General features: G+C 45.0%; 1 protein-coding gene across 1 annotated transcript in view; it reads right to left on the bottom strand.

The window, feature by feature from the left end:
- LOC310858326 (protein sidekick-1-like) overlaps window positions 1-25,812 on the bottom strand; it is a gene marked incomplete at its 3' end in the record, with an annotated part of 358,338 nt that extends 332,526 nt beyond the window's left edge. The window contains exon 1 of the mRNA XM_083764434.1: window positions 25,314-25,812. Coding sequence (XP_083620560.1) covers window positions 25,314-25,500 — 187 coding nt within the window. The 5' untranslated portion in view covers window positions 25,501-25,812. The remainder of the gene's footprint in view (window positions 1-25,313) is intronic.
- Between the last annotated feature and the right edge of the window lie 1,333 nt (window positions 25,813-27,145).

Genomic DNA, 27,145 nt, shown 5'->3' with positions numbered 1-27,145 from the left:
GTGTGTGTGTGTGTGTGTGTGTGTGTGTGTGTGTGTGTGTGTGTGTGTGTGTGTGTGTGTGTGTGTGTGGCTGTGTGTGTGCGCGTGCGGCTGTGCGCGTGCGGGTGTGGGGTGAAATAGTAATGCCATTAAGACCAAGCTTGCAGAAAACTTCTACGCACCAAAACGCTTCTAACAACCCTGTGCTGCTCTGTCAGCATGGCAGCACAGAGCTGACTCTATAGGCCGGGTGCTACACGGTCCAGCTGTGTGTGCGACTGTGCGGGCAGTGTACGTGGCTGATGTGCATGCACGAGAGAGAGAGAGAGAGAGAGAGAGAGAGAGATATCCCATCTCTGTGCCAATGTGTGTATGTGCGACAAAAGGCAGTTTACTGTTTCAGCAAATTTGTGCTGCAGAAGATGAAAAATGAAAAAACAAAATTGTTTTCCTGCCTCCCAGTGGATCTATAGCCAGTCCTTGTATGCCTCGTGCGTGTATGCGCGTGCGATGTGCGTATGCGTGCGCACAGGTGCATGTGTAGATAGTGTATATCCTTTTTGGCAACTTATTCAGCTCATTCAGATATTACCTCAATACACAGACATTTTAGTCAATATCTTTAAGTTGTCTGACTATGAGACTACGGCTCGTGAAATGGCCTTGCATTAAACTCTCTCTCTCTCTCTAGAGTCATCCCTGCTCTATTTATTTCCGACAATATTTTCGCGTGCGTAATGTCCGCTGTGGCTTCCGTGGGCGATGACTGTTTGTCTGTGAGAGCGAGAAGGCCCACCTGTGTGTCATTATCCGGGCTAATTACAACAACTGGCCTAGCACTGGACGGCCAAAGGCCTTGGGGAGAAAGGGAGTGGGAGAGAGTTGAAGACTGCCAAATTCCTTCCAGGTGTGATGGCGATGCAAGCAGGTGCAGGCTAAAGGAAAGGAACCTGGTCCGCCTCTCAAAGGAGCTGTATTGGCCTGAGAAGAATACATAATGTTCGCATTGCCAAAGCGAGAGTGGAACAAGACAGTCAAAACAAAACAATGTATAAAGTACGTACAAATAAATGTTGAATATAAATGGGAATAAAATAAAAGTGTAAACTGAGAGAGCTATGTTACATTGCAACTCAGACGGAACACTATCTCACGAAACTACAAAAAAGTTGCATTTTCTGTCAGATATATACTGTATACTGTATATATAATATATATATATAATTATAATTAGTTGACAGGAATATTTCCATGTTTTGCATTCACATACGGTATAAAACCTTCACGACAAAGTACAGCAATTGAATCTCTCTCCACACACACACACACACACACACACACACACACACACACACACACACACACACACACACACACACACACACACACACACACACACACACACACACACACAGTCACACACAAACACGTAGTGTGATATTTCCGACAGTGGATGACTAGAGCTCAACCCACATGCAGTCTTTGAGAGAATGCGCTTCACTAATGACACCCAGCACCGTTACAGTAGGAGCCTGAGCTCCCATTTCCATAAGTGGATCAAAGACTGCTTGTGGGCTGTTTGCTTGAGATATGTAAGCCTTGCCGAGCCATGTGGCTCATAGGGCAGGAGCATATCTCCTGTTTCTGTAGTGTGAGGTGGCTTGATGTACAAGTACACCACCTGGACATGATGTACAAGTACACCCCCTGGACATATCTATTTCGAACTGGATCTCAGAGGTAAACATTAATGTGACTGACAAAATGTCCTTAAGAATGGAACAAAAGGAAGGTGTCAGATGAAGTGACTGGATAGTGTGTCCTCAACCACACGTAATCCTAAATAAATGCAGCATCCTCCGGTTCCAATGCTCTTCCCCTGCACTAAAGGAACAGCAAATTTAAAATGAATTGAGCGGTGAGACACTGTTCCACTTTTTTTTTTAATCTGTGTCACTGCCAGTGACACAGATATCACTACTGCTTTACCACCAGGGGTGTGATGAATCACAGATTCAAAGCAACGCACCGGACATAAAGTTTAAGATACAGCTTGTATCCGTCAAAAGTGAGAAAGACACATGATCTTGTATCAAGTATCTGCCATTGCCGTTCCTTGTGCAGAGTGTGCACACTAAAAACATGTGGGTTATTTCTGTAACTCAATTCACTCAACTCAATTGTTTGGTCAGTCTCTCTCCCCTTTTCCCATTTATATGTAATTTATGTATAGTATCTGTTGGAAAGGGTTTGTTGTTGATGGTTGCTCCAACAAAGAGTTTTCATGCCTCTTGCAGGCAACTATACACAGTAAAAACATTTGGGATATTTATGTAACCCATCCCAGCCATATCCATTTCCTGCGAGCTAGGGACCCAATTCATGGGTTATAAGATTTCTGGGTTATTTTTCTGAGAGTAACCTTATTGTTGGCTCAGAGAGTTGGGATTGATTGATTGATTGGTTGATTGATTGATTGATCGATTGATTGATTGACTGATTGATTGATTGAACCAATAATGCTTCATTCATAACCGACATTATGGGTCAAAATAACTTGGAAGTTGGGTTATGCTGACCCTCTGAAGTTATAACCCAAGTTATGGGCCAAAATTAATAACCCATTTTGTTGCGTCAAAATAACCCAGGGGTTGAATAATAATAATAATAATAAATAATAATACAACTTTATTTGTATAGCACCTTTCATGACATGAAATGCAGCTCAAGGTGCTTTACAGAACAATGGTGAATAAAAGAAAAGCAAGGCAACGACATTAAAAAAAAACAAGCAGTAATGCAATACAGTGAGGACATGAATAACAAAAAATAAAAATAAAAATAAAAGATCAATTAAAAGCAATGTTGTAGAAGTGGATCTTGAGCTGAGCTTAAAAAATGTCTACAGAGGCTGCCTGACGAAGGTACAGTGGGAGCTTGTTCCATGCCGACGGCCCGTAGAAGCAAAAAGCTGCTTCCCCGTATTTTTTGTTGCCATTTAGGACCCTTTGTAACCCAGGAGGGGGGTTAAAAATAACCCAAGATGGGTTATTTTTACCAGCCATTTTTAGTGTGTGTGTCTTGTGTTCAGGATCTACCTTGTATGGAAATGTTTCTCTTTACTTCATTGTGCTTGTCTCTCTTTGCTCCATATACAAAGAATCTACTCCAGTCCAAAGTTCAGTACTTTAAGAAAATGGCATCATCATCATTTTTCGACCGCCGTCGAGATCATGGATTTCACAATGCCACGCCAGACTTCCCGGTCCTTCATTGCCATCCCCAGTTCCTGCTTACTGAATCAGGGAACGACAGTTTTCTACCTCTGGTCTGCTTTGAGGCAGGACTCCAGAGAAGAAGGGAAGATATAACCTCATGATCAGCTCTGTAGCAGTGGCCGGCAAACTGTGTTCTTCTGGATGGGACTAGTGAAGAAACACGGGGAAGGTTGCCGTATATTAGAGAGGTCGATGGGTGGCACTTCCAAGAGAGATTAGAAGGCGGGTGTAAGTGCCATCCAGCCGTCTTCCCGATGACCAGACTATGACTTATGCATGTCATTGCAGGCTGACCAGGCCATAGTATACCCTTCCTAATTTGAAAGTGCTTTTGGGAAGAATAAATTAGTTGTAGTCATCAACCTGTTTCAAAGGAGTGTTATGAAAATGTAATTATTAGTAATCTATCCACCGCATACAGATCTGTCGGCAATGCTCGGCATGCTGACAAAGAGTATGACGTGTGGAATGCGGATTGTTGATGGCATAGAGAGATGATTATTGAATAGGCGGAGGATAAGATGGACGTCCCCCGTTACCTACCCCTGTCACGTATAGTCCTGCCAAAGTGCCAATACCTCAGCACTTATCATGGAGGATTAGCACTTTGTTTGGTTTGCCTTCCACACCCTTATTGATCAGCCTAGTGCCGTTGGCTACCTATAATCAGTGTCTGCAAAAATGGGATTCATAGTTTTTTTTTTCTGGACAAAAGAAAAATCATTAAAGCAATATTTTGTTCATTTCTCTCCCCTGGGCCTGGGGAGAATATATATGTTCTGATTTATTCCTGTTTCTAACGCCTAAAAACCTCTAAAGAAGCTTCCCGCTGTTTGTGTCCATCGATTAATAACGTGTAATCATACACAGTACACCAAACGCCTGTTTTACTGTCTTTATAAGACAATCATACACGGTACACCAAATGCCTGTTTTACTGTCTTTATAAGGTGACTAATCAAGTCCAAACTGCTTGATTTTGTTGACCTTTTCGATGACTACATTAGTTTGCAACAAATGTAGTGCTAATTTTAATCGATTCGATTGTATCGATTAGTTGTTGCAGGCCTAACACAAACACACACACACACACACACACACACACAAAACAGAGGCAACAGACTTTTAAACCTCCAGTAAGCCACACCGTGTTGATAGATTGACGAGTCCCAAAGTGCTGAGTAAAAGCAGGGAGTGTTGTGTGTGTGTGTTACAGAACCTACACACAGTGCTGAGTCAAATACAACTCAAGACAGCTGAAGGCACCAGACTGGAAAATAACTACACTGTGTGTGTGTGTGTGTGTGTGTGTGTGTGTGTGTGTGTGTGTGTGTGTGTGTGTGTGTGTGTGTGTGTGTGTGTGTGTGTGTGTGTGTGTGTGTGTGTGTGTGTGTGTGTGTGTGTGTGTGTGTGTGCGTGCGTGCGTGCGTGCGTGCGTGCATGTCGCTTGCAGGATACTATTATAGTATAATAGTCTGCTTCAATGAGCAAACAGGATAATTAATTTCTTCTTTTTGCTCGAATGCGCTCATTTCAATTTCACGTGTTTGCGTTCTCCCTCTTCCTCTCTGCTAGTCTGCTTACGAGACCGAGCTCATCCTCCCAGAGACTCAGCAGCCACACGCTGTGCGGCACCATAACAAAGTGTGTGAGTGTGTGTCTGTCTGTATGTGTAGGACGTAGGAGTATGCAGTGCTCACATGTCTGTGTGTGTGTGTGTGTGTGTGTGTGTGTGTGTGTGTGTGTGTGTGTGTGTGTGTGTGTGTGTGTGTGTGTGTGTGTGTGTGTGTGTGTGTGTGTGTGTCACCTTCACTGACAGAACAATAACATAACATCTGTGTTGGCGAAGGAACGCAGCAAACGTATTAAAATGAAATCAAGAAACAATCTATATGTAGAAAAGAACAGTCCCGACTCCTTGGGGTGTTGATGTCCTCTGCATTTACCCATCCTGTAACAACTATAGGAGCAAACATTCTATGGTGCCTGGGGAGCTATTCGGGGGTTAAGAGTCTTGATCAGGGACACAGGCTGGCCTGGCGTCGTACCTGGGAGATCTGTATATGGGACATAAAAAAATACAACAAACTATCGAGCACCAACATGAGGCCGTCTGTCGCGTATTTCGTAACTATTTCGTAACGTATTTTGTAACTAATCCAAATGATTCCATGATGAATAAAACATATAAGGGATAATAATAATAACCCTTAATACGAAAACACTGCAGGTGTTTTCGTAAACACCTGCAGTGTAGGAACTCCCTGAATAACTAAAATGTTCAATAGCAACAACTAGTGAGTTACTGAGGAGAGGGGCTTTTCAGGGACGGTGATGTGGTTTTGCTTTTTGAAACAAGCCCTGAGCACTGCACCTCAAGCTCATAAACACATGCCAATCAATTCAAAGTATTACAACCCCTCGAGAGCTGGCTGCTACTCAAAACACCTCACTCTGCACCGTCTGCATGTATGTGCCAAGCATACAAGAAAGAGTACTCTAGTAGGAATACATTTTACATTTAAAAAATGTTTAAATGGAGTTTTTGAGTGATCATAACTCTAAAAAATATCACCTCATTGGATGATCTGTAAGGTAAAGTTGAAATATCACCGCATTGCCTTGTGCTGCATTGTGAGCTTGTAAATTGGCTATTTCCACTACTAGGCTACTTAAACATTTTATTTGAAGAAAAAAAATCAAAAGTACAGTAGTTGAATTTGTTTTTAATTCATGAAAGGTTTTGCTATTTTTGGGAATGTTTTTTGAAAATGTTTTGAAATAATAATAATTAAAAACAAATTGTAGGAAACCAAAAACGAACGCACCCTTAAAATCCCAACCTACTGTTTGGGAATCAGTGTTGTAGCCAAGAGCTGATACCACCATTGCAGCATAGCCTTTTGTGAGGGCCACAAGTAACAGTATATAGTATATAATATATATATATATATACACCCGTATTGATGGTCGCAAACTCAGGTTTACTTTGGAACTGTTTTCAAGCCCCCAGGCTCTCCCTCAGACCACGAGAAAGAAGACATTGCTAATAACACATGTGGACACCAGCGAGCGAGCGAGCGCGCGCGCGCACGCACGCACGCACACACGCACGCACGCACGCACGCACGCACGCACGCACACACACACACACACACACACATACACACACACACACACACACACACACACACACACACACACACACACACACACACACACACACACACACACACACACGTGCACACGCGCACACACACACCAACCTCTGGAGTCCGAGCCAAGTCTCCATGCTGTTGGCTAGCTCTTCACAGAGGTATGCCCACCCCTGGCTCGGATCAAAAGACTAGGCTAAATCCTTTGGCCAGACACACGCGGGCACAAACGCACACGCACGCACACACACACACACGTATATGACTGCAGGACTTCCCACCCATTCCTAGATTAGATCAAAGGGGCTCTTCTGTAGCCCATGGCATAAATCAACAGTCATACGCATATGCATGCACGCACGCGCACGCGCGCACACACACACACACACACACACACACACACACACACACACACACACACACGCACACACACACACACACACTCGTGGACCGACCATCACACACCTGTGGCAGATCAAACGCCTCCACAAATCATCAAGCTGAGAGTACACACCTGCAACTATAGGGAAAAACCCTCAGATACACTGAACAAGCAAAGTGCACTGCTGACTGCTCTAATATCGTGCGCGCGGACATATACACACACACACACACACACACACACACACACACACACACACGTGTATAAAGAGACCTCCATATTTGTGTACTTGTACTGTCAGATATACACGGCGGGAACTGTCATCTACCTGTACATGTCCACTAAACTAAACCATGCAGTATAGCAGCTGAGCACCCGACACAGGCATTACAGTAGAACATTCATAACTGGCTTGAGTAATCTTAACAAGAACGTTGTAGTAGATCCGTTAATGAACTGGTTGATGTATTGTGTTAAACTGCACAACCGTAGATAGATGCATGCGATAATTGTCTCCACCAGGCCGAAGGCATGTGGGGAGAGTATGTTTTGCACTCCGTCCGTCCGTTTGTGTGTCCGTTTGTGTGTCCGTCCGTGTGTCCGTGAACAGCTAATCTCGGCCACCGTTAACCCGGTCGATGCCATATTTTGCACACACACTCCCTGGATGCCAACGATGAACCTCTGCCCCAAACTTTCCAGAACGGCCTGTTATAGCGCCACCAGGAGGCCGCTTTGTGCAAAACGGCCACCGTTAACCCGGTCGATGCCATATTTTGCACACACACTCCCTGGATGCCAACGATGAACCTCTGCCCCAAACTTTCCAGAACGGCCTGTTATAGCGCCACCAGGAGGCCGCTTTGTGCAAAACAAGTTTTTGCACAGTACACCTACAGATTTTGTCCAAACATCACGCAAATTGGTACACAGTCTCTCTAGAGCCATTCAACGAAACGGGTCTTTCACATTTATCAGACTCCATCCTGATTGGTTAAGATTGGCTTCCAAAGTTCACAGGAGTGCTCAGTTTCAAACAAAATGCTGCAAATCATGAACACATCGCGTGATTTCCGTGAAATTGTGCACCCACATTCCCACTAGGCCGAGGACGAAATGCCACATGAACAATTTCAACTCAGCCTCAAGGTGGCGCTATAACTGGCCGAAAAGTGTTTTTACCTCTAACTGCACGGATCTGTGGATAACCTGGTGGAGACCTGTGCCCGGAAGGGCACTTTTTCTAGTTCTGTTGTACTTCTGTCATATGCCATCACGGTCGGTCACAAGTCTCTCCAACCACATTAAAACCTATGATGATATCAATAAATAAACAAGTGTTATTGTTGTGGAGTTATTCATACCATTTGATGCTTTTTGCTATATGTTGTATGCATGGAATTGCATGGCACCCTATGGAGCAGGGAGTTCCCCATTTTAGCTGGCCACCAACCGACCCCCTGGGTAGGTCAGGTCCGCCTCCCTGGGTGAAACAGCAAGAAAGAACTGTTTGTCTCCACCAGGCCGAAGGCATGTGGGGAGAGTATGTTTTTCCTTGAAATTGTGCACCCACATTCCCACTAGGCCGAGGACGAAATGCCACATGAACAATTTCAACTCAGCCTCAAGGTGGCGCTATAACTGGCCGAAAAGTGTTTTCACCTCTAACTGCACGGATCTGTGGATAACCTGGTGGAGACCTGTGCCCAGAAGGGCACTTTTTCTAGTTTCTCTCTCTTTTCTTCAAAACAACCTACTGAGTAGACATCCTAGTGATTGAAACCCTTGCAACTAAGAATTGAGCCGTGTGAACACACGATCTAACATCTAAATGGACTAACGGTATGTTCATTATTTCTGTAATAACATCGCATATAGTATACCAGTTAAATAGCTGTAAACATAATGTGCTATTTGTGTTTCTTTGTTTTCCATACAGGTTTTAATTACCTATCTGATATCCACTGATCTACCTGATCTACCTGATCACCACTGATCTGATTTAATTATTACTATCTTGTTTAATTTTGCTATTCTCGCAATCTAGAGATTAGGCCAACAGGCAAACTGAATCCATTTGTAAATACTACCAATCTGTACTTTGATTATGTATAATAAATAATGTAAAATACATTGGTTTGGATTATTTAAACAAACACTGGAATAACAGTTTCAAGCTTTAGCAACAGTATATATATTTCTGAGTAATTCGCCTAATAGAAACTATTTAGATGTTATAGGCCTTCCCAGGGGCCTTATGTAATATAATTACCTCAATTGTGCACGATTGAACAAATCAATTAAGTAGGCAGCAATAAAGGTGAAAATATTAGATTCCGGGACAATTGTGACTTCCCACGTTGTCTTGTGGGACTGTGGGGGCAGTGCTGGTGTGTGTGTGGTTTGTTTGACCTGCATTGGAGTAGTTGGCTCGTTGAATGAAACAAGACCTCATAATGTGCTCACTCTGTCTTTTCAACAAACTTCACTGCTGCTGTAGCAACTGCATTTCAGATGTCACTGTCTACCAGCTTCACCACCTCACACTAAGTTCAAACTTAACCTAGTTGTACCTTAAATGGCTTGACTTAAAAGACATTTAGGCTAAAACTATAGGCTAAGTTTGGACTTAGAGTGTGAGGTGGTGCAACTGGAGTGATCATCCATAGGAAGAGATCTTGGATCATCTGGCAACACAAGGCTATTAAACAACAACAACAACAGACCGGTGTTTTAAATGAATACAATAATAAACCCAGCTGGTCCTCCTCAGTATTATCCCATGCCTAACCTGCCGATTCACTGTGGGACGATCCCATGCAAATAGATGCTTCAACCTCAATCAAAGCACACGCGAACAAAGAGAAAGGCGCTGGCAGCCAGAACGACATCCAGGTGTGTGTCAATTTGAGGCAGACTTTGATGTTCTGTCATTGAACAATGAACAACACTGTTCATGCTCAAATCCAAATCCCTCCACACGCACGTAAATGCCACTTTGAACAACAGACCACACTCAAACAGGGATAGCGGGAGAGATCCTGAAAGAGAAGAGAACAGGAGGCGGGAGAGACAGAAATGCGGTTGACATGCCGGGGATGTAATCCGGGCTACAGGTCCAAACATCTGTGGCAAACAAAAGGGGACTGCAGTCGCCTGGGGGGGTTAGAGTAAAGAATATCGGTAGACATGGAAGGAAGGCTGCCGTTTCTAATCTCCCCACGCGGGGAAAAAAAGACTCCAGTCCCAAGCAAGGCATTGTCCACTTAACGATGGTTAATCCAAATACGAACCGACATTTTATCTTCTTAATGAGAGCGGGTCCTTATTATTCGATACTCTGGCTCATTAAGCAAGGTGCAGTGCGAGTACTATCAAGGTCACAAGCACAGTGACTCATAATGCTGAGGAAAATGTGTTACATTTCTTTTCTCCTCAAGGTTAAGCACGGTGCACTGACCTATGCTAACAAGCACAATCTGCACAGGTCCAGTGTTGGCGTCGAAACAGTGTTAACACATACTGTAACTAACACCGATCTCATCTTTGCTCGGCCTCACGACCACTTTTACAACTTTTCAGGAAAGTTTTTTAGTTATGTCAAATACGTTTTTAACTGCGGGTTATAAATGATTATTGCGAACGCAGTGATTGCGAACGCAATGAGCACTAACTATGAGACCCTGCAGATCATGTCTGTGTGTGTGTCTGTCCCGCTGTGACACCACCCGCCCGCCACCAGAGGGCGCAGCTGTAGCACACACACACACACACACACACACACGCACACACACACACACACACACACACACACACACACACACACACACACACACACACAAACAACCACACACACACACACACACACACAGTAGAAAACTTACCAATTTAAATTACCAACTAAAAAGAAAAAAAAAGTACGGAATTTATTCTAATTGTTGTTATTGCAATTTACGAGCTGCGTTCGCTTCCCGCGTTTGCGCGTCTTACTTGTTATAATTGGCACGGTATACTTATTTTACCTTTATGAAAAGCAAAAATGAAAAAACTGACAAAAAGAAAACCCTCAGTCCCTCCCACCCATACTGCTCAGTGACGCTGCATATAATAAAATGGTAAGATGATGAAATAGTCATGGAAAAAAACATCTGAAACGATGATATACAGTCAAGCACATCAGTGGTATCCTAAGTGCTTCTACTCCAACAAAAAAAACTTACAAGGGGCAGCCATTTTAATTATTTCTGACATTTCCCAAGGTCTACTGAAAGAAACGAGGCTTAACCATAGTTTTTAGGCTCTTTTTAAAGTCTCTCTTTACACTCATTTGACTGCCTCGTGGGCAACCCTTTGCTTGTGATCTTTTCTAATCCTCTCGCTGTGAACGTGTTGCTGAAATCGTCAGAGGCATACACTGAACGACGTCCTGTGTATCTAGTCCGTGTCCTCATTACTTCCCAAAAGAAAACACGGCATTTTCTCTCAAACTTTACTTTTTTAGAACACTTCTGGGATAAACAGTCTCACTCACACGCACAAGCGAGGAGCGTGCAGGAAGCTTGTGAACTCGGCTGGTATTGAACACAACGTCTCGGAAACCTATTGGACTGAAATGTTTAAAGCTTTTGCAGTTGTTTTTTAGTACAATTGTGTTACTCTTCAATAAGGCCTGTCACAATGACATAATCGCCTACTCACATTTATTTGAGAACCCTCCAAAAATAGCAGAAATAGCAGATCTTCAAGCTCGAGTCACAACGCATCGTGATGCAACACGTGTGCTTGTATCTATTGTTTTCCTTTATTATATTTTCGAAGTAGAGAGTACATTTAAGTAATTTGTCAAATCTTCCCTGTGGTTTGTTTGTGAAGCCTACAAGGCAAACGGAAATGTATTTTTTGTTCCAATGTAAAAGTCACAATTAAATCATTAATCGCAAATAATTATTTGTATGACAATTAACCCATTTTGGGATGGAACCCCTTTTGGTGTTAGCATGTCACGCTTTAGCTATTGAAAAATAGCAGACCTACAAGCTCATACGAGCTTGTAGGTCTGCTATTTTTGAAAAATAGAAGAACGACTGACATAGAAACATAGCTTTTTCAGAAAACTGTCAGGACCAGTCAAGACTTTAATCTGATCTCAGGTCAAAATGGGTGTAACACACGCTGAGATATAGGCTTGACACCGGAGCGCGTCCGTGTATGCTGCCTGTGCCTTAACCCATTTTGGACTGAGGTTGATTAAAAAAAGGCTTCTAAATCCTAACATTTTTCTGAAAAACCCATGTTTCTGTGTCAGTGGTGCTCAACCTTTATCATGTCAATGACCCCCAAAATTATCTCTATGGGCCACGGACCCCCATCTCAAAATATGTAGTTCCAGGGACCCCCCAGAAACTAATATTCTAGTTAAAAATGTTCGCTCTGAAATATATATTCAAAGATTTGTGCCACATTTTCGCGATAAAAAAAATTTAGCAGACCTACAAGCTCGTAGAGTGGCGCGCTACGATCGCGCTATGATCTTGCCCAGAATGGGTTAATGAAGGACTTCGGAGAGCTGGCAATTATTTTCTTATAGTGAGTCTTGGTGAGCCGGGCACCCGTCAAATTGCATTTATACAGACTGAGTGCGCTCCTATTTTGTTCCCACTGTGAGTCTAAAAGGGGCAGCGTTGACTATGGGGGGTGCTAGGAGGGGCTCTTGCTTTGGTGATGACCCCATGGTCTGTCGATCAATGTTTTCTTGTTGGGCATGCTAAAACTATTTGGACACACAGATTCTGTAAACACACAGATTTAGAAAAATAGAAAGAAAGTCAAGAAAATTAATGAACGAACATGCTTTGGTCCTAGACTACGTGTCCGTATAGACGCAAATTGACACATGCTTCTCAACATAATAAAGCAGCAAAACGGGCTTCATTCTACTTGAGTGGGCCACAACAATGGAACCCTAAGCCCTTTAGAGAGACCCAGAGAGAGAAGGGGGGAGAGAGAGAGAGAGAGAGAAAGAGAGAGAGAGACTAAAGAATGAGGCATGAGACAATAGCTGTCCGTGGCAGATGTTGAATGAATGAATGAATGAAGGAATTTGAGTGAACGACTGCAGCAAGTGAATCCTATTGAGCCTCCACACCAACAAGTTAGCAACAAGAATAATACGTACATGGAACAATCAGGGAAACAAAACAAAATGTAGGGAGAAAATAAGATGCGTGGGAGAGAGATGGAGAAGTGCGTGTATAGCACGCCATCCTCCTCAGCCCCCCTCTATAAGACAAAGATAAACTAGGTCTCATAGCAGCAGCAGTGAGAATGACACATAAGAGTATGTTAAACAGCTAAGAAACAAACCAAGATAATATACATTAATAAAGAGCAAATAAAATAATGGGCTGCTGGTCCTGACATCTGCACTTGATTTCTGAATGAAAGTACAGTATACATAGGACACTAGTGATAGATGAATATATGAATAAATAATATATCTATCATATGTGAATGAATATATGCACGGTCAACAATGGCTATGAAGGTGGATGTACTCAAATGTTTTACTTAAGTAAAAGTATCAATACTGCAATAGAAATACTCTGTCGTAAAAGTCAGGAATTCTAAATGTAAAAGTACAAAGGTATTGGCATCAAAATGTACTTAAAGTACCAAAAGTAGAAGAGTACAAGCTCATAATGCATCGGAACGCATTGTGAGCTTGTAGATCGACTATGTTCAAATGGCCGAAGTGTATAGGGTTAAGTCACGGTTAATGTATGTTCTGTTATAATAATCAAAATGTACAAAGTAACTAGTATCTACGTTTTCAAATAAATGTAGTGGAGTAAGAGTACAATATTTGTACAGTACTTGAGTAAATGTACTTAGTTACTTTCCACCATATTGATACGGTCTTATCCACAGTGTAATGCACTTCACAATGTGCATTACATTAACCCATTCACTCACTCACTCACACACACACACACACACACACACACACACACACACACACACACACACACACACACACACACACACACACACACACACACACACACACACACACAATGCAAGGCTCATTTGGTTACAGTTTGCCGTTAAGTGTCTTGTTCAAGGTCAAGGACACATTGACCATTGTGGTCAAGACTCGAAACAAAAGCACACATGCAATGGCTGTGATACACTCATGCATTAGTGTGCAACGTTTAAAGACAAAAAAGTAGCGCAGCTCTTCCTCAAGTGAGAAGAATGTCAATGTGTCGATGCGGTCCGTTGACAACGATGTAGAGAGCTACATTAGCCCAGTTTGGGGCGGGAGCCCCTTTTGGTGTTAGCATTATGTTATGCTTTAGCTATTGAAAAATAGCAGATCTAAAAGCTCATAGGTCTACGAGCTTGTAGGTCTGCTATTTTTGAAAAAAATCGAAGAACCACTGACATAGAAACATAGCTTTTTCAGAAAACTGAGACGTTTTTAGAATCTGATCTCAAGTCAAAATGGGTTAGGGATGCTCTGATAGTAGGGTTGCCGGCGTCAGTGTACATGTATCAACCCCTTAAGCTCCTTACAAACACAAAGACGCACAGACTTGACAAGTTGGGGGGGTCGTGCAGTGGTGCAAATAGACATTAGTCTACTCTACAGAGATGTGTTCAAGATATTCATCTTTCACAATATTCTACAAGTGGGCGAGTGCAGGTGTCGTGTGGTGCTGACTCCGTTGTTATGAGCATCTACTGTACATTTCTGACACTATTGAAAATCCTATACCTTTGGGATTTCTAGTAAATCCCCCATGTATTTCTAAACACCCACAGAAATACCATGCCTCGATACAGCCCAAGCCTATACATATTTCAGATTGTTTTAAAGAGAGGTTATACACGTGTCAAACTGCAGTGAACAGGGGATGCTGGATGTTTGTTATTCCTGTCCAAGTTAGAAGAAGGAGTTTGTGTGTGTGTGCGGGTGCGTGTGCGTGCGTGTGTGTGTGTGTGTGTGTGTGTGTGTGTGTCTCACTGACATTCTCGTTAGCTCAGTTTCAATGGGTCATGGAGGCCAACAGACGCTGGCGGCTGAGGAGATAGACTAATTACCAACAGGTTATTGGTTCAAATCCCAGAAGACACACTAGGGAGTGTGTGTGTGTGTGTGTGTGTGTGTGTGTGTGTGTGTGTGTGTGTGTGTGTGTGTGTGTGTGTGTGTGTGTGTGTGTGTGTGTGTGTGTGTGTGTGTGTGTGTGTGTGTGTGTGTGTTAAGGTAGAGCAGCTCCACAGTGGTTAAGCTCATCTATTAATTAACATGATCTTGTCAAGTCTAGGAAGAAAAACATCAATCTCATTGCACTGCAGCTGTATCCCTCTACACACGTCTTCCCTACTGCCTCTACTCTTCATCCAGACTGCCCTCGATCTGCCTCCTCTTCCTCACACCCTCAGCGGCCTCTAGATCGAATGCGTTATATTAATAATAATGCCAATATATATATATATCGGCGAAGTGATATCCGCATGGAAATTTAAATCAAGTCATCATTAGCCCCCGCTCACTGTATGCTGCTGACCGAGGTTAGACAATTTATGTGTAGAGGAAGAGAGGAGAGAGAATGTACTGGTAGTGTAGGTAGAAATGTAACTGCATACATTATTATTATTATTATTATTATTATTACCCTTATTATTATTAGGGTATGAGTCAAGGCGGTAGACACACAAAGAAATGAACCTACAAAGAAATGAACCTACAAAGAAATGAACCTACGGCTGAAAGTGCTCGTCCTATCCCACAGCACACCATGGAAGGGGCGGGAGGGATTAGCCAGCATGGAGTCCAGTTTAACCCTGATCCTCCTCTCCGCCACTGACTGCAGGCTCTCCATTCGGAGGCCAACAACAGAGCTGGCCTTCTTAATGATTTTGTTGAGCCTGTTGAGCTCACCGGCCTTGATGCCCCCCTCCCAAGCATACCACTGCATAGAACAGAACGCTGGCCACAACAGACTGCTAGAACATCACCAGTAGCCTGCTACATATATACTCCAAAAGACTTGAGCCTCCTCAGGAGGTACAGTCTGCTCTGTCCCTTCTTGTAGACAGCCTCTGTGTTGTCTCTCCAGTCCAGGTCTTTGTTCAGGTGGACACCCAGGAACTTGTATACGGAGTCAACGATCTCTACCTCCTCTCCCTGGATGGTGGTGGGTGCTGGGTAGGGTTGGGTGACGATACGAATACATCGTCAATCGCGAATATACGAATCCAATCGCCGAATATTTTTATTAGGCGATTTCTCGGGACGATTTAGCCCAATTAACCTGTAAAGTGTGAGCAACATGTGAATCAATTTGGCCCAGCAAAGTAGTAACTGCGGCCGGGTGGAAATCATAATGTATGCTCCCACAGTCTTCGCACTCAGCAGCATCGGGCACCGGGGCACGGCACTTACGGCAGCCGCCAGCCAGAGTAAAGGCTGGGAGCTGAGGGAGGCTGTAGCCTACATGTTTAAGCTCCGGAGTCCAGACCCATGCAGTTTAATAATATACAGTCACAACAGAATGCACACTGCTGTCTCGTGTCTCATCACAATCCCAATGCCTCACCCGTGAAGTCGGGGGGGGAAATAAAAAAACTGTCTACTAGTGTAAGTGTATAGGCTCGGGGATCATGCGTTAGCTTAGCGTGTAGCCCCTACTGGTGCTGCAACCCACTGATTGAACTTCATATCCGCCTGTAATCTAAGTTATTTTTAGTGACAACGTGAACCCCGACACCAGCGCTGCAAAAATAGACAGATCTACAAGCTCTCAACGCGTAGCGAACAGCACAGCAAAAACAGGCAGGACGCGATGCCTTGAGAGCTTGTAGATCAGCAGCAGCCCGGCCGCAGCAGCTTGTGGGCTCCGCTGCTCCGCTCCAAGCCTCCGACGGACCGCCGGTGCGGGGAGTCAAGGGAGCAAGTGACCCTGGCTGCGCAGCTGCGCTGCAGTCTGCAGAAACAGACTGATCTACAAGCTCTCAATGCCTAGCGAACGGAGCTGCAAAAACAGGCAGGACGCGGCGCCTTGAGAGCTTGTAGATCTGGCTTTTTTGCGACCTGCAGTGAGCTGTTCTCACTTTACTTTTATGACACGAATACATCGTTAATCGGCGAATATTTGTCAAACGATGGGCGGTTGAAAAAAATTGGCATATCGCCCAACCTTAGTGCTGGGGTCCTCCTCTTGCTCCGCCTGGCGTCCGACACCAGCTCTCGCATTGACCTTCTGCTTGTAGCCATTCATATGACGCTGGAAACGTAACCCATTTTGACCCGGGAACGATTCTATACGTTTCTTCTAAATCCTGACAGTTTTCTGAAAAAGTTGTTCCTGTGTCAGTCATTCTTTGATTTTTCAAAAATAGCAGACCTACAAGCTCGTAGCGCGCCACTCGGTAGCATGCTATGAGCTTGTAGATCTGCTATTTTTCAATAGCTAAAGCATAACATAATGCTAACACCAAAAGGGGTTCCCGCCCAAAATTGGTTAAACATGTGGCATTCAACACAGCTGCTGTCATTGGTAGTGTAATGAATGCCTTTAACAAAACGATGGACAAATGTGCTCTCGACTCCACACACAATTAACACCTTGCTTTGTCCACGTGCATGGATGTCTTTGTGCGCACGTGTGCATGCATGTGCAAAAACAAGGGAGAGTTCCAATCTGTTTCACTCTTCTTTTACTACACATGCCACTGTTTTCGACACCCACCCACGCACACACACAAACACACACACACACACACACACACACACACACACACACACACACACACACACACACACACACACACACACACACACACACACACAGTCACACACACACACACACACACACACACACACACACACACACACACACACCTGTCAAAATCGCATATGTAGTTTAAAGTCCTGTCAGCCTAAAACCTTTCACAGAGGATCTGCACACTCTCATAAGCACACTTAAATACACACACACGCTCACACACACACACTCACTCACACACACACTCACACACACTCACACACACACGGTGTGCAGACTGTCAGGTGGAAGTGGAAGAGTGGTATTTTTGTTCTCACTGACAGACAGGAAAATAAGGGAGTCGACTAGGGACATCACTTCCTCTCAGACCCGACAAATCTGACATCTATCACACACACACATACACACACACGCATGCACGCGCACACACACACACACACGTGTCACACACACACACACAGCTTCCTCCTAAAGCTTTCTCTCCATCACACCCCTGCGGTGCACATGCACACACACACTGATGGACACAAGAACACCCAGCCACTGCTGAGGAGACAAAAGTAAAATAAAAGTTTGAGGCAAAACATCATAGGAAAGTGCAGACACGCGCACACACACATGGCCGCCCGCAAGTACGTACGCACTCAGGAGTGCGGTCAGGTAGTTTGGTATGCTACAACACGGTTGATGAGCAGACTGAAGTACAAATGGTTCAGCGCAAGATACAGACTGGGGGCTGTATTTTGCGTGTCTTAAGTACCAGGTCGTATTACTTAACTTAAGACCTGGAGGCGTGGTCAATGCTCTTTGGCCACTCAGAATAGCCAAATGGCATTGATCACGCCTCAGAGAAAGAGAGAAAGATTACAGAGGGTCATAGTTTACCAGAGATAGCGAAGGAGAGGGGGGCAGACAGAGAAAGAGAGAAAGATGCAGAGGGAGAGACAAGGGAAGATTATAAAGATGATTTAAAAACCGACCCAAGTCATAAAAAGAGTCGTAAAACCAGAGAGAAGGAGACAGACGGAAAGAGAGACAAATTTGGAAGAGAAAGAGAAAATGTCGATCAGATATGAGGTGATCAAAGAAGAGAGAGAGAGAGGGGCAGGGAGAGAGAGAAAACTAGAGAGAGCAAGATAGATTACATACAATTTCCAATCTGATTGTATTAAACAACATCAAATTCACCAACATTGCAGCAGTACGAAAAGCTTGAATAATCCTCTATTAAAAGAGTTTGTTTCATAAAAATCCTTGCAGGTGATTTTTTTATTCAGTGGCCCTGCGCTTCCAAACTCCAACACTCCAACTCCAATTTCTTGACAGTAGCTCAAGTAGCTCATAACATGTCTACGGTGGATTTTTATGAAACAAACACTTCGCAGATAGAAAGAGCATAATTCAAGCTTTTCATACAGCTGCAATGTTGATGAGTTTGACGTTGTTTAATAGGCTACAATAAGATAGGACTTTTCTGTTTGGCTGTATGGGCTGTCAATGGGAAATTGCATCTAGTTAGCACCTTCTTGACAAGATGGCGGTGGTCTGTGCATATGGTCAATAGGTGTGAAAGTCACATTAAAAAAATGAAAATGAAAAATAATACATATTATTCACACTTTAAGACCATTATCCATGGTCATAATGGGGTCAGAGATAACAATAGATGTTCCCAAAAAAGTTAAACAATTACCTTTTTTTCCAATTCAAATCTAAATTACTTCCTGTCAAACTGAAAATGTAATGCGTGATTACATCAAAGGTTTGAATTGGATGATTCACACCACAAGAAGACAGTGCTACTCTGATGAACGATAACAAGACGGCAGCCACGGCGTTTTCAAAACAGACGCAGCAAAAAAAGAGGCCGAAACTAACGTTTGCTACTGCAACGTGCAACCCCACTTGGAGTTTCGGTAACACTGAACACTGCATTGTTGTATAGAGCACGACTAAAGTTGCAGAGTGTAAATCACGTAGCCCAAGGGAACGGGGACAGATGGCTCAACATGTTGCACTGACTGTGATGCAGTCAGCGAACGACAAGAAGACCCCACCGCTGTGATTGGCTTGAGAGGGACCCGGCTCCTGTTTCACTAGGTCATCCGTCACCATGTAGTCCAGAAAAGAGGGAGGCAGATTATATCATTTGGATGAAAGAAAAGCTCTAATTTCTCCACTCATTAAAACATTGTTAAGACGAATCTCTGCATCCGCTGTCAGTGTTTGACACTGATGATGAGAGAGAAGGAGTGGTCTCTGAGAGGAGAGGGGGGGGGGGGGGAGTGAGGGCTATTTCGCTTGGGTTTGGTCTCATGCCCAGAACTCTTTGATCCCGGAGCCTCGTCGTGTCCCAAATGTCCAATCACATGACCTCGTTTCTCTAAAGATGCGGCCACAGTCCAATCGCCATCAAGTTCAGCTCAGGCCCATGCATGCAGCTCGGGCCAATAACATGCTGTCATGTCAAGCCTGCAGTCAGAGTGATAGATGGGCTCTAAGTGGGGCCGGTCCGTGCACCGTAAGGCTTTGGCCTAGTTGAAAGCACCATGCCACCTCGTGAACCTCATGCAAACATGCTGGACTCTCGTTAACCCGTTAACAGCAGGGAGGCGTCTGTGTCATTTTAGATCTGAGCTATGTATAGCAACATACGTTTTAACTCTTGGGATTTTAGATGATCGGTTCAGTGGTTCTCAAAAATAGCAGATATACAAGCGCACAGCATTGCAAGTTTGTGCATGTGCTATATTTGCTCATACATATCATTTTGGCAGTCCTATAGGTTTGAGAAGTACTGATTTAAGGCATTTTTAGAATTGGTTTAGAAACTTCTCTCTGGGCAATACTAAATATGTCAATGCAGCCCCACAAAGATATTCCCACATGCAATATCAACATTATTGTTAGTCGAGATTGAATTTCCAATACGGTGCTACCAGGTAATTAAAAAGGGCAGAGTCAAGGGAGCCATGATCCACATGCAAATGTCACATACCGGGTATCTCGCTCCGACAGAAATAGGGTTGATTACACAGTAATCCATGATCCGTCTGCCTTAATACCTTTCACAAATGTAGGCTATATAGCACTGCACTACATTAATGAACAGCCATACAAAATACTTTATCTAAACACCTATATGTAGTAGAAATACGTCCTAGACAGTGTTACATACTTGTGTGTTCAAGACAAGTTAGAAGTATGTAGTTTGTTACTGGGCATAGTACTGACTTCAGCTTTCAGTCCAGGTTCTGCTGTGTGTGAACTGTGAATATGGGAGGAGACCTATCTGCTGCTTCGCCTCGCCTCCAATCATCAGCAGAGGGCTATTTAGAGAAGTGTTCTCACCTGTGCTCTATGGCAGTGTGACACAGTTTGCCAGTAGCTGTGTGTGCATGCTGTCCAGAGCTTGGGTTGTTTAATGTCCATACTGTTGGGCCACTAAAAGGTTGGTGAGTGCGTCCTCAGTAGTTTACTCTTGACTCAGAGTTGAATTAATGTTGCGACAGTGTTAACTTGTGAGTAGCAGTATAAGACAAAGCTAAAATGGAGTATGGGCGCCTGCTTATTGTAAATGCCAGCTTTTGCCAGGCGAGTTAGCGTAGCCAGTTTGAACTAGCATTTATCTTTATTTTCTGGTTGTTAGGTAAGTCAGTGTTCCTTATTTAAAGGTTAGGACAAGATTATTTGATTTGCCCCATACACCCACTATTTATTCCCATAGACCTATAAGGATTGTAATATTGTTCTGGTTCCATTTTTGACAATTTCCTTCCAAGAATCCTGTCTTTAGTGCTGTGCCTGTTTGAGAATGTTGAATCCATGCATTCAATTAATGCAGACCTTAGTTGTTTTACAAAACTCATCCAGACAATGTGTATTTAACAACTTAAAAGATGTTAAATGCAAGGAGTGGGACCATATTATCTAAGATGGGGGGGGGGACTATACTTTGAAATGTGAATATATGCCTCATGGCAATGACAAGGGCTGGGCGATTGACAACCTTTTTGTTTCAATTATTAGATAATGAAAACAACATAATCGAGACAAAGCAATTAGTGTGGCACTGCTCCATTCTGTTTCACAATGACTATGAAGATCTTGTGTGACACAGCCCTTTACTTTACAGCGGTGTGCGCCCCTTCCTAAAAGCCCAAACACATGTACGCTCCACTCCCAAATGAATAGAAACAGTGATTAAAAAGGCATTGTTTCCAACAGACTATCCTCCTGACCTAGCATCGTTCACCCCTCAAATATTAATTCAGTGTTTCCATGGCCATATAATACCGATGTGTGGCACTCCTCGCCCAAGGAGTTGATAATGGCCCTTAGTTAATTTGATCGTGATTATGATCATTTTTGCCATAATCGTGCAGCTCTAGCTCGGGCCAAGCTAATGGAAAGAAAGTGTCTGCGCTCTGCACCACAAGTCAATACAAGCAATTTATTTAACCAAAAAACAAATATCACAATATTTGTCAAACGTGTCAAGTACTGGCCCAAACCAAACAATGCTGCCGTAACAGTGCTTTGGTATAATTGTCCAGTCAATTGTCATTAGCATAATATTTTCCCTCCCTTAAAAGCAGATTTACATTTACCCACATGTACAGCCACAACATCAATCTCCCTGCCTTTTTACATGCTGCCCACCGGGGGCATCATCAACCTAATGGCACTCCGTAGTTGTGGGTAGAGTCACTCTACACATAAATGTGTCCTAGTAACCTCTCCTTAAGATATACAGATTGCAATCTACCATTATGAAAGCCAAATGAATTGCAGCAGTATAGTCCCTGGACTCACTGCACTCACAATACACGGATTGCACGCGCACACACACACACACACACACACACACACACACACACACACACACACACACACACACACACACAGTCACAGACACACTCTCTCTCTCTCTCTCTCTCTCTCACACATGCACACAACCAGGCCCACACTGCCACAGGAGTGTGTGAATCAATCAAATAAGTTCTCTCTAGCCTGGACTCAGACCCAGAGTGGGTGTCAGCAGCAGAAGGCAGGGAGAGTGAGGTTATGAATAAGGAACGGAGGATGGAGACGGAGGTGAGTAGATGAGAGGAGGAGGAGGAGGAGGAGGTGAGGAGGCAGAGACAGTAAAATGCTGCCGTCACTTTAACTGTAAAATGAAAGATCGATGAGCTTATTTAAATGCCCTCCCCAAGACGAGAGGCTTGGCTCGCATTAAAAAAAACTGCATTCATGAGGAGAGGCGGGGGCATCGATTGACTGAGTGAGAGAGAGAGAGAGAGAGAGAGAGAGAGAGAGAGAGAAAGCGAGAGAGAGAAAGCGAGAGGGGGAAGATAGGTGGAGAGGGGATCAGGGGATCAGGTTCGGCTCATGAATTTAATCCCTTTTCCTCCCAAAATAAAATACCTTAATATATGCTGGGGAGGGAGAGTGATGGAGCGAGAGAGAGAGAGAGAGAGAGAGAGAGAGAGAAGGGTTGACGCCTCCACAATTTACAACCTTCGATTGGCCCCCTGGCACAACTGATCAAATCAATAACCCCACACCACCCCACCGCGGCTGCCACCACTTAACCTTGTACCCCCTACCCCCTCCCGTTGTTGGGGGGGGGACCTGTCCAGGCCAAAACCAGGGTCAAGAAGATGGTATAGTGACTGTGGTGGTGGGGGGGGGAGGGGGCGAGGGGGCAGGGACCTTGAAATTCCAGAGGGAGGATGGACGGAGCTGACTCTGCATCCACACATCACCTATCCACTCCTCCCCGTCTGCCTCCTCCCACCTCAGAGGGAAAAGGGGACGAGAGGAGGAGAGTGTGTGTTCTGTGAGCAAATAAGAAAGAAGGTAGGAAAGAGAAAAGGAGAGAGAGAGACAGACAGGGGAGGGCAACTTTTGACACATGGAGGTGTTGTCACACCGTCACCATCGATTGAACTGCAGGAGCTGCTCTCTGAGTGACAAGCAGAGTGCACACCGCGCCGCATCTCGCTGCCCTGCCTTTCCCTGCTCTCGCTCTCTGTCCGCTGCTCAGCTGCTTTCCTCTCCGCTGCCTTCCTCTCCTCTCCTCTCCTCTCCCTCCTCGTTGAGCCTTTTTGAGGAGAACCCACCCCCACCCTTTCCTTTCTCTCTCTCTTTTTTTCTGCATAACGTATTTCATTCTTTTCTCTCACAACCGCGTTCCTCTTCATCCTCCACAGCTCAAAATCGTCTTGTTTCTCTCCCCCTTGGTTGTCACCCACCCACACACTCACTCACAAACAGACCCCCACTACTACTACCCAGACAGACATACACCCCCCCCACTCTGCCCAGTGCACCATCTGTGACCCGGGAGAAAAGTGTGTGTCGACACCAGTCTGACCTTCTCTGTGCTTTTGTTTTGCCGGTTTGACACAAGCCTGTGGGATCAACACGCACGCATGCACGAACACACACACACACACACACACACACACACACACACACGCACGCACACGCACACACACACACACAGCAGAGCAGAGACTGTTGGTGACGCACAAATCAAAACTCAACCTCTCAACACCCAAACTTGCAACGCGGCGTGGTGCATATTCCACCAGGATCAATATCTAATCATATCGAGCTCCACTCTTCTTCTCATCATTCTCAGCCGATCTGTCTTCATGCATGCACACAGATGCACTCGCATACACACACACACACACACACACACACACACACACACAACCAAAGCAGACCCTCTAGCCGGGTTAGAGATCACACATTGATCTGGGCAGCTGCCATCACAACAGGCTAAATGCTTGGCTAATAGCAGGTGAGTTTAATTAATACTCTTTCAGAGTGTGACGTGTGTGTGTGTGTGTGTGTGTGTGTGTGTGTGTGTGTGTGTGTGTGTGTGTGTGTGTGTGTGTGTGTGTGTGTGTGTGTGTGTGTGTGTGTGTGTGTGTGTGTGTGTGTGTGTGTGTGTGTGTGTGTGTGTTGAGAGCCATAGTTAAGCGGGTCATTGACTGAGAGAGGGATTATCAATGATGCTTGGGGACTGTACAACCCACATGCCTTCCCCCACACACACACACACACACACACACACACACGCACACACACACACACACACACACACACGCGCGCGCGCGCGCGCACACACACACACGCCATCTACCCCACTTTAGCCCCCCCATATATCATCATTATCAACAACAGCATTTACATATGAGACACCATCTCTAGATGCACTCCTCACAACCGCCCTCCCTCCTTCCCTCTCTCTCTCTCTCTCTCTCTCTCTCTCACACACACACACACACACACACACACAGAGAGATTTTTCCATGTCAACAACAACAATATCTTGGTTCCAATTATGAATACAGTCAGCCACCTCCCGACACACAGACACACATCCCAGACAAATTGCTGTGCTTCAGTCTAATAAATCACTCTCCTGTTTCAGTTTAGGAATCATCATGTTACTTTTCCCCCTGTTCACACTGTGGTTCCGATGATAAATGAGCCTGTCACAACAAGATGTTTTTTAGACAATGCACCAAAATAAGATTAGCAGGGCTGTTTGTGCTTTGTTAAAAAGAATTACCTTGAAAACTGCTTTAAACGAGCCCGTGAATTAGTAGACCGACACACACACACAAATCCAAATCCCTTGGTGTACTGTACAGTTCGAGGCCCCTGGGCCACAGCTAGGGGCCCATGAGGTCCAAGATGTGCTCCTTACCTTGGGCGTGCAACATGTGGCAACCGCTGCAGAGGATGAGCAGCAGGTTCAGGAGGGGAGGCATGCTGATGACACGCCGACTCCCACTCCGTGTCGTGCCGCCGGTCCGGATCATCACCAGCCCCTGGTTCCCCGCTGGTGCCTCTTCGAGCCCCGGAGGAGGGGTCCTCCTAATCCCCGTGTTCATGGATGAACGCTCTTCCTCGGAGCCCGAGGGGACTCGTGGTGGGTGAGGAGCAGGCGGGTCGCGGTTAGCGTGCGCGGCGGCCGCTTGTGGTACTCGGCCGCCGCGCTCTCTGTCCCGTGCCGGCGGGGAGACACGGATCCTGGACAGAGGGAAATGTAACCCGCTCCACCGAGTCGCTCCTTCGTTAACCGTGGAACCGGCGAGATCACCGGCACCACCACGCACACCGAGACCCCCGTGTGCCGGGATCCACGACTCGCCAGGCGGGGACGAGAGCCCTTCAATAATAGCTCCACTTTCCTTCACCGTAGCCGTGGAGTAACAATCTCGTCCGTAGGCTGGCGGCTCTGTGGGTTTCTGAGCCCTAATAGGAGACCTCATTTTCATGTTGGATTGATCCGAGAATCCGAGCCCAGAATTAATACATCGAGAGTGGCTGTTGTTTTTGTAGTCTTATCGGCTTTAGTGCTCTATCAACCCGTAAATCCGCGCTTGTTTTGATGTCCTCACCGGGGATTTGTCCAGCAGATCATTTGGCTGTTTGGAGAGTATTACCAGCGAACAATAACGCGTATAAATTATCCATTTGGTTTGCTTTATTGTGAGCTTCCTCTGTCAGAAAGAAATCAATTTGCTATCGATTACGTGAATTCCCTGGTCTGTCTGGGAGCAAATTGGGCAGCAAAGTCTTCTCCAAGTGCTGTCTGGAGAGAAAAGCGTTGGGTCTCTCACCCTGCGGTCCTGCTGCCGAAAAGATCCAACAGTTTAATTATTATTATGTATTGTGTCTTATAAACGAGGGCAAGCGTCCGCAGATGAGTTTCCAGTGTCCCAGTCTCTCTCTCCCCGGGGTTTAACGGTGTTGTCTCAGGTTTCAGGGCAGCGACACACGACGACACAACAGGTTAATATAAAAAACTAAACATTTCTCTAACTTTCTCACGAGCCCTCGTCGATTTGTTCTCAGTTAAATCACTGAAATGACGTCCCGTAGCGCCCCGGGGCCAGGGGGTGACGACGTATAACAACCACTTTGACTTCACTGGAGGCGCACGGCGTGTTTCTTTTAACACAAAAGGGATGAAACGTTCATATAACCTCCACACGCACACGCTGCAGTCTCGCCGCTTTTTATCCCGTCTCTCCGTTTAAGGAAAGGAAGACGAACCCCCCGGTATAGGCGACGACAACAATAAATCCTTTGAGAAGAAAGAACCCGTCCGTATAAAACACTACAAGAAGACGTTTTCTCTGTCTTTTCCTTCACAGCGAGTCGTTTTGTTTTAGTGTTGGTCCTCCGCCGGAGGTGTTGCTACGGACTGACGGACACGCTGCTCGAGCGGCGCGGCAACACCTGCCAGCCTCCTAGAGTCCGAGTGAGAAGAACCAGCTGAAACAAGACGAGACGAGAGACTCACTTTCTTTTGCCGCGTTCAAATTCCTCCACGAAAGTAAACCACACATATGTGACCGTTGTGTTGACGTCCCTGCTAACGACGGAAAGAAAGTTTGTATATATTTTCTCTCCTCTCCCCTCCTTTCCTTTTCTCTCTCTCTCTCTAGGGCTACTACTACGCGGCCGCGCTCGCGCTCTGTCTCTCTCGAGCTCCCAAACTACTTCCATTCATTCGTCCGTGCTCGCTGA

The sequence above is a fragment of the Protomyctophum parallelum genome (genome assembly GCF_964188405.1).
Source record: "Protomyctophum parallelum genome assembly, chromosome: 5".
NCBI lineage: Eukaryota > Metazoa > Chordata > Actinopteri > Myctophiformes > Myctophidae > Protomyctophum > Protomyctophum parallelum.
Note: the sequence above shows the minus strand (reverse complement) of the source record. Positions and strands in the feature narration are given on the sequence as shown.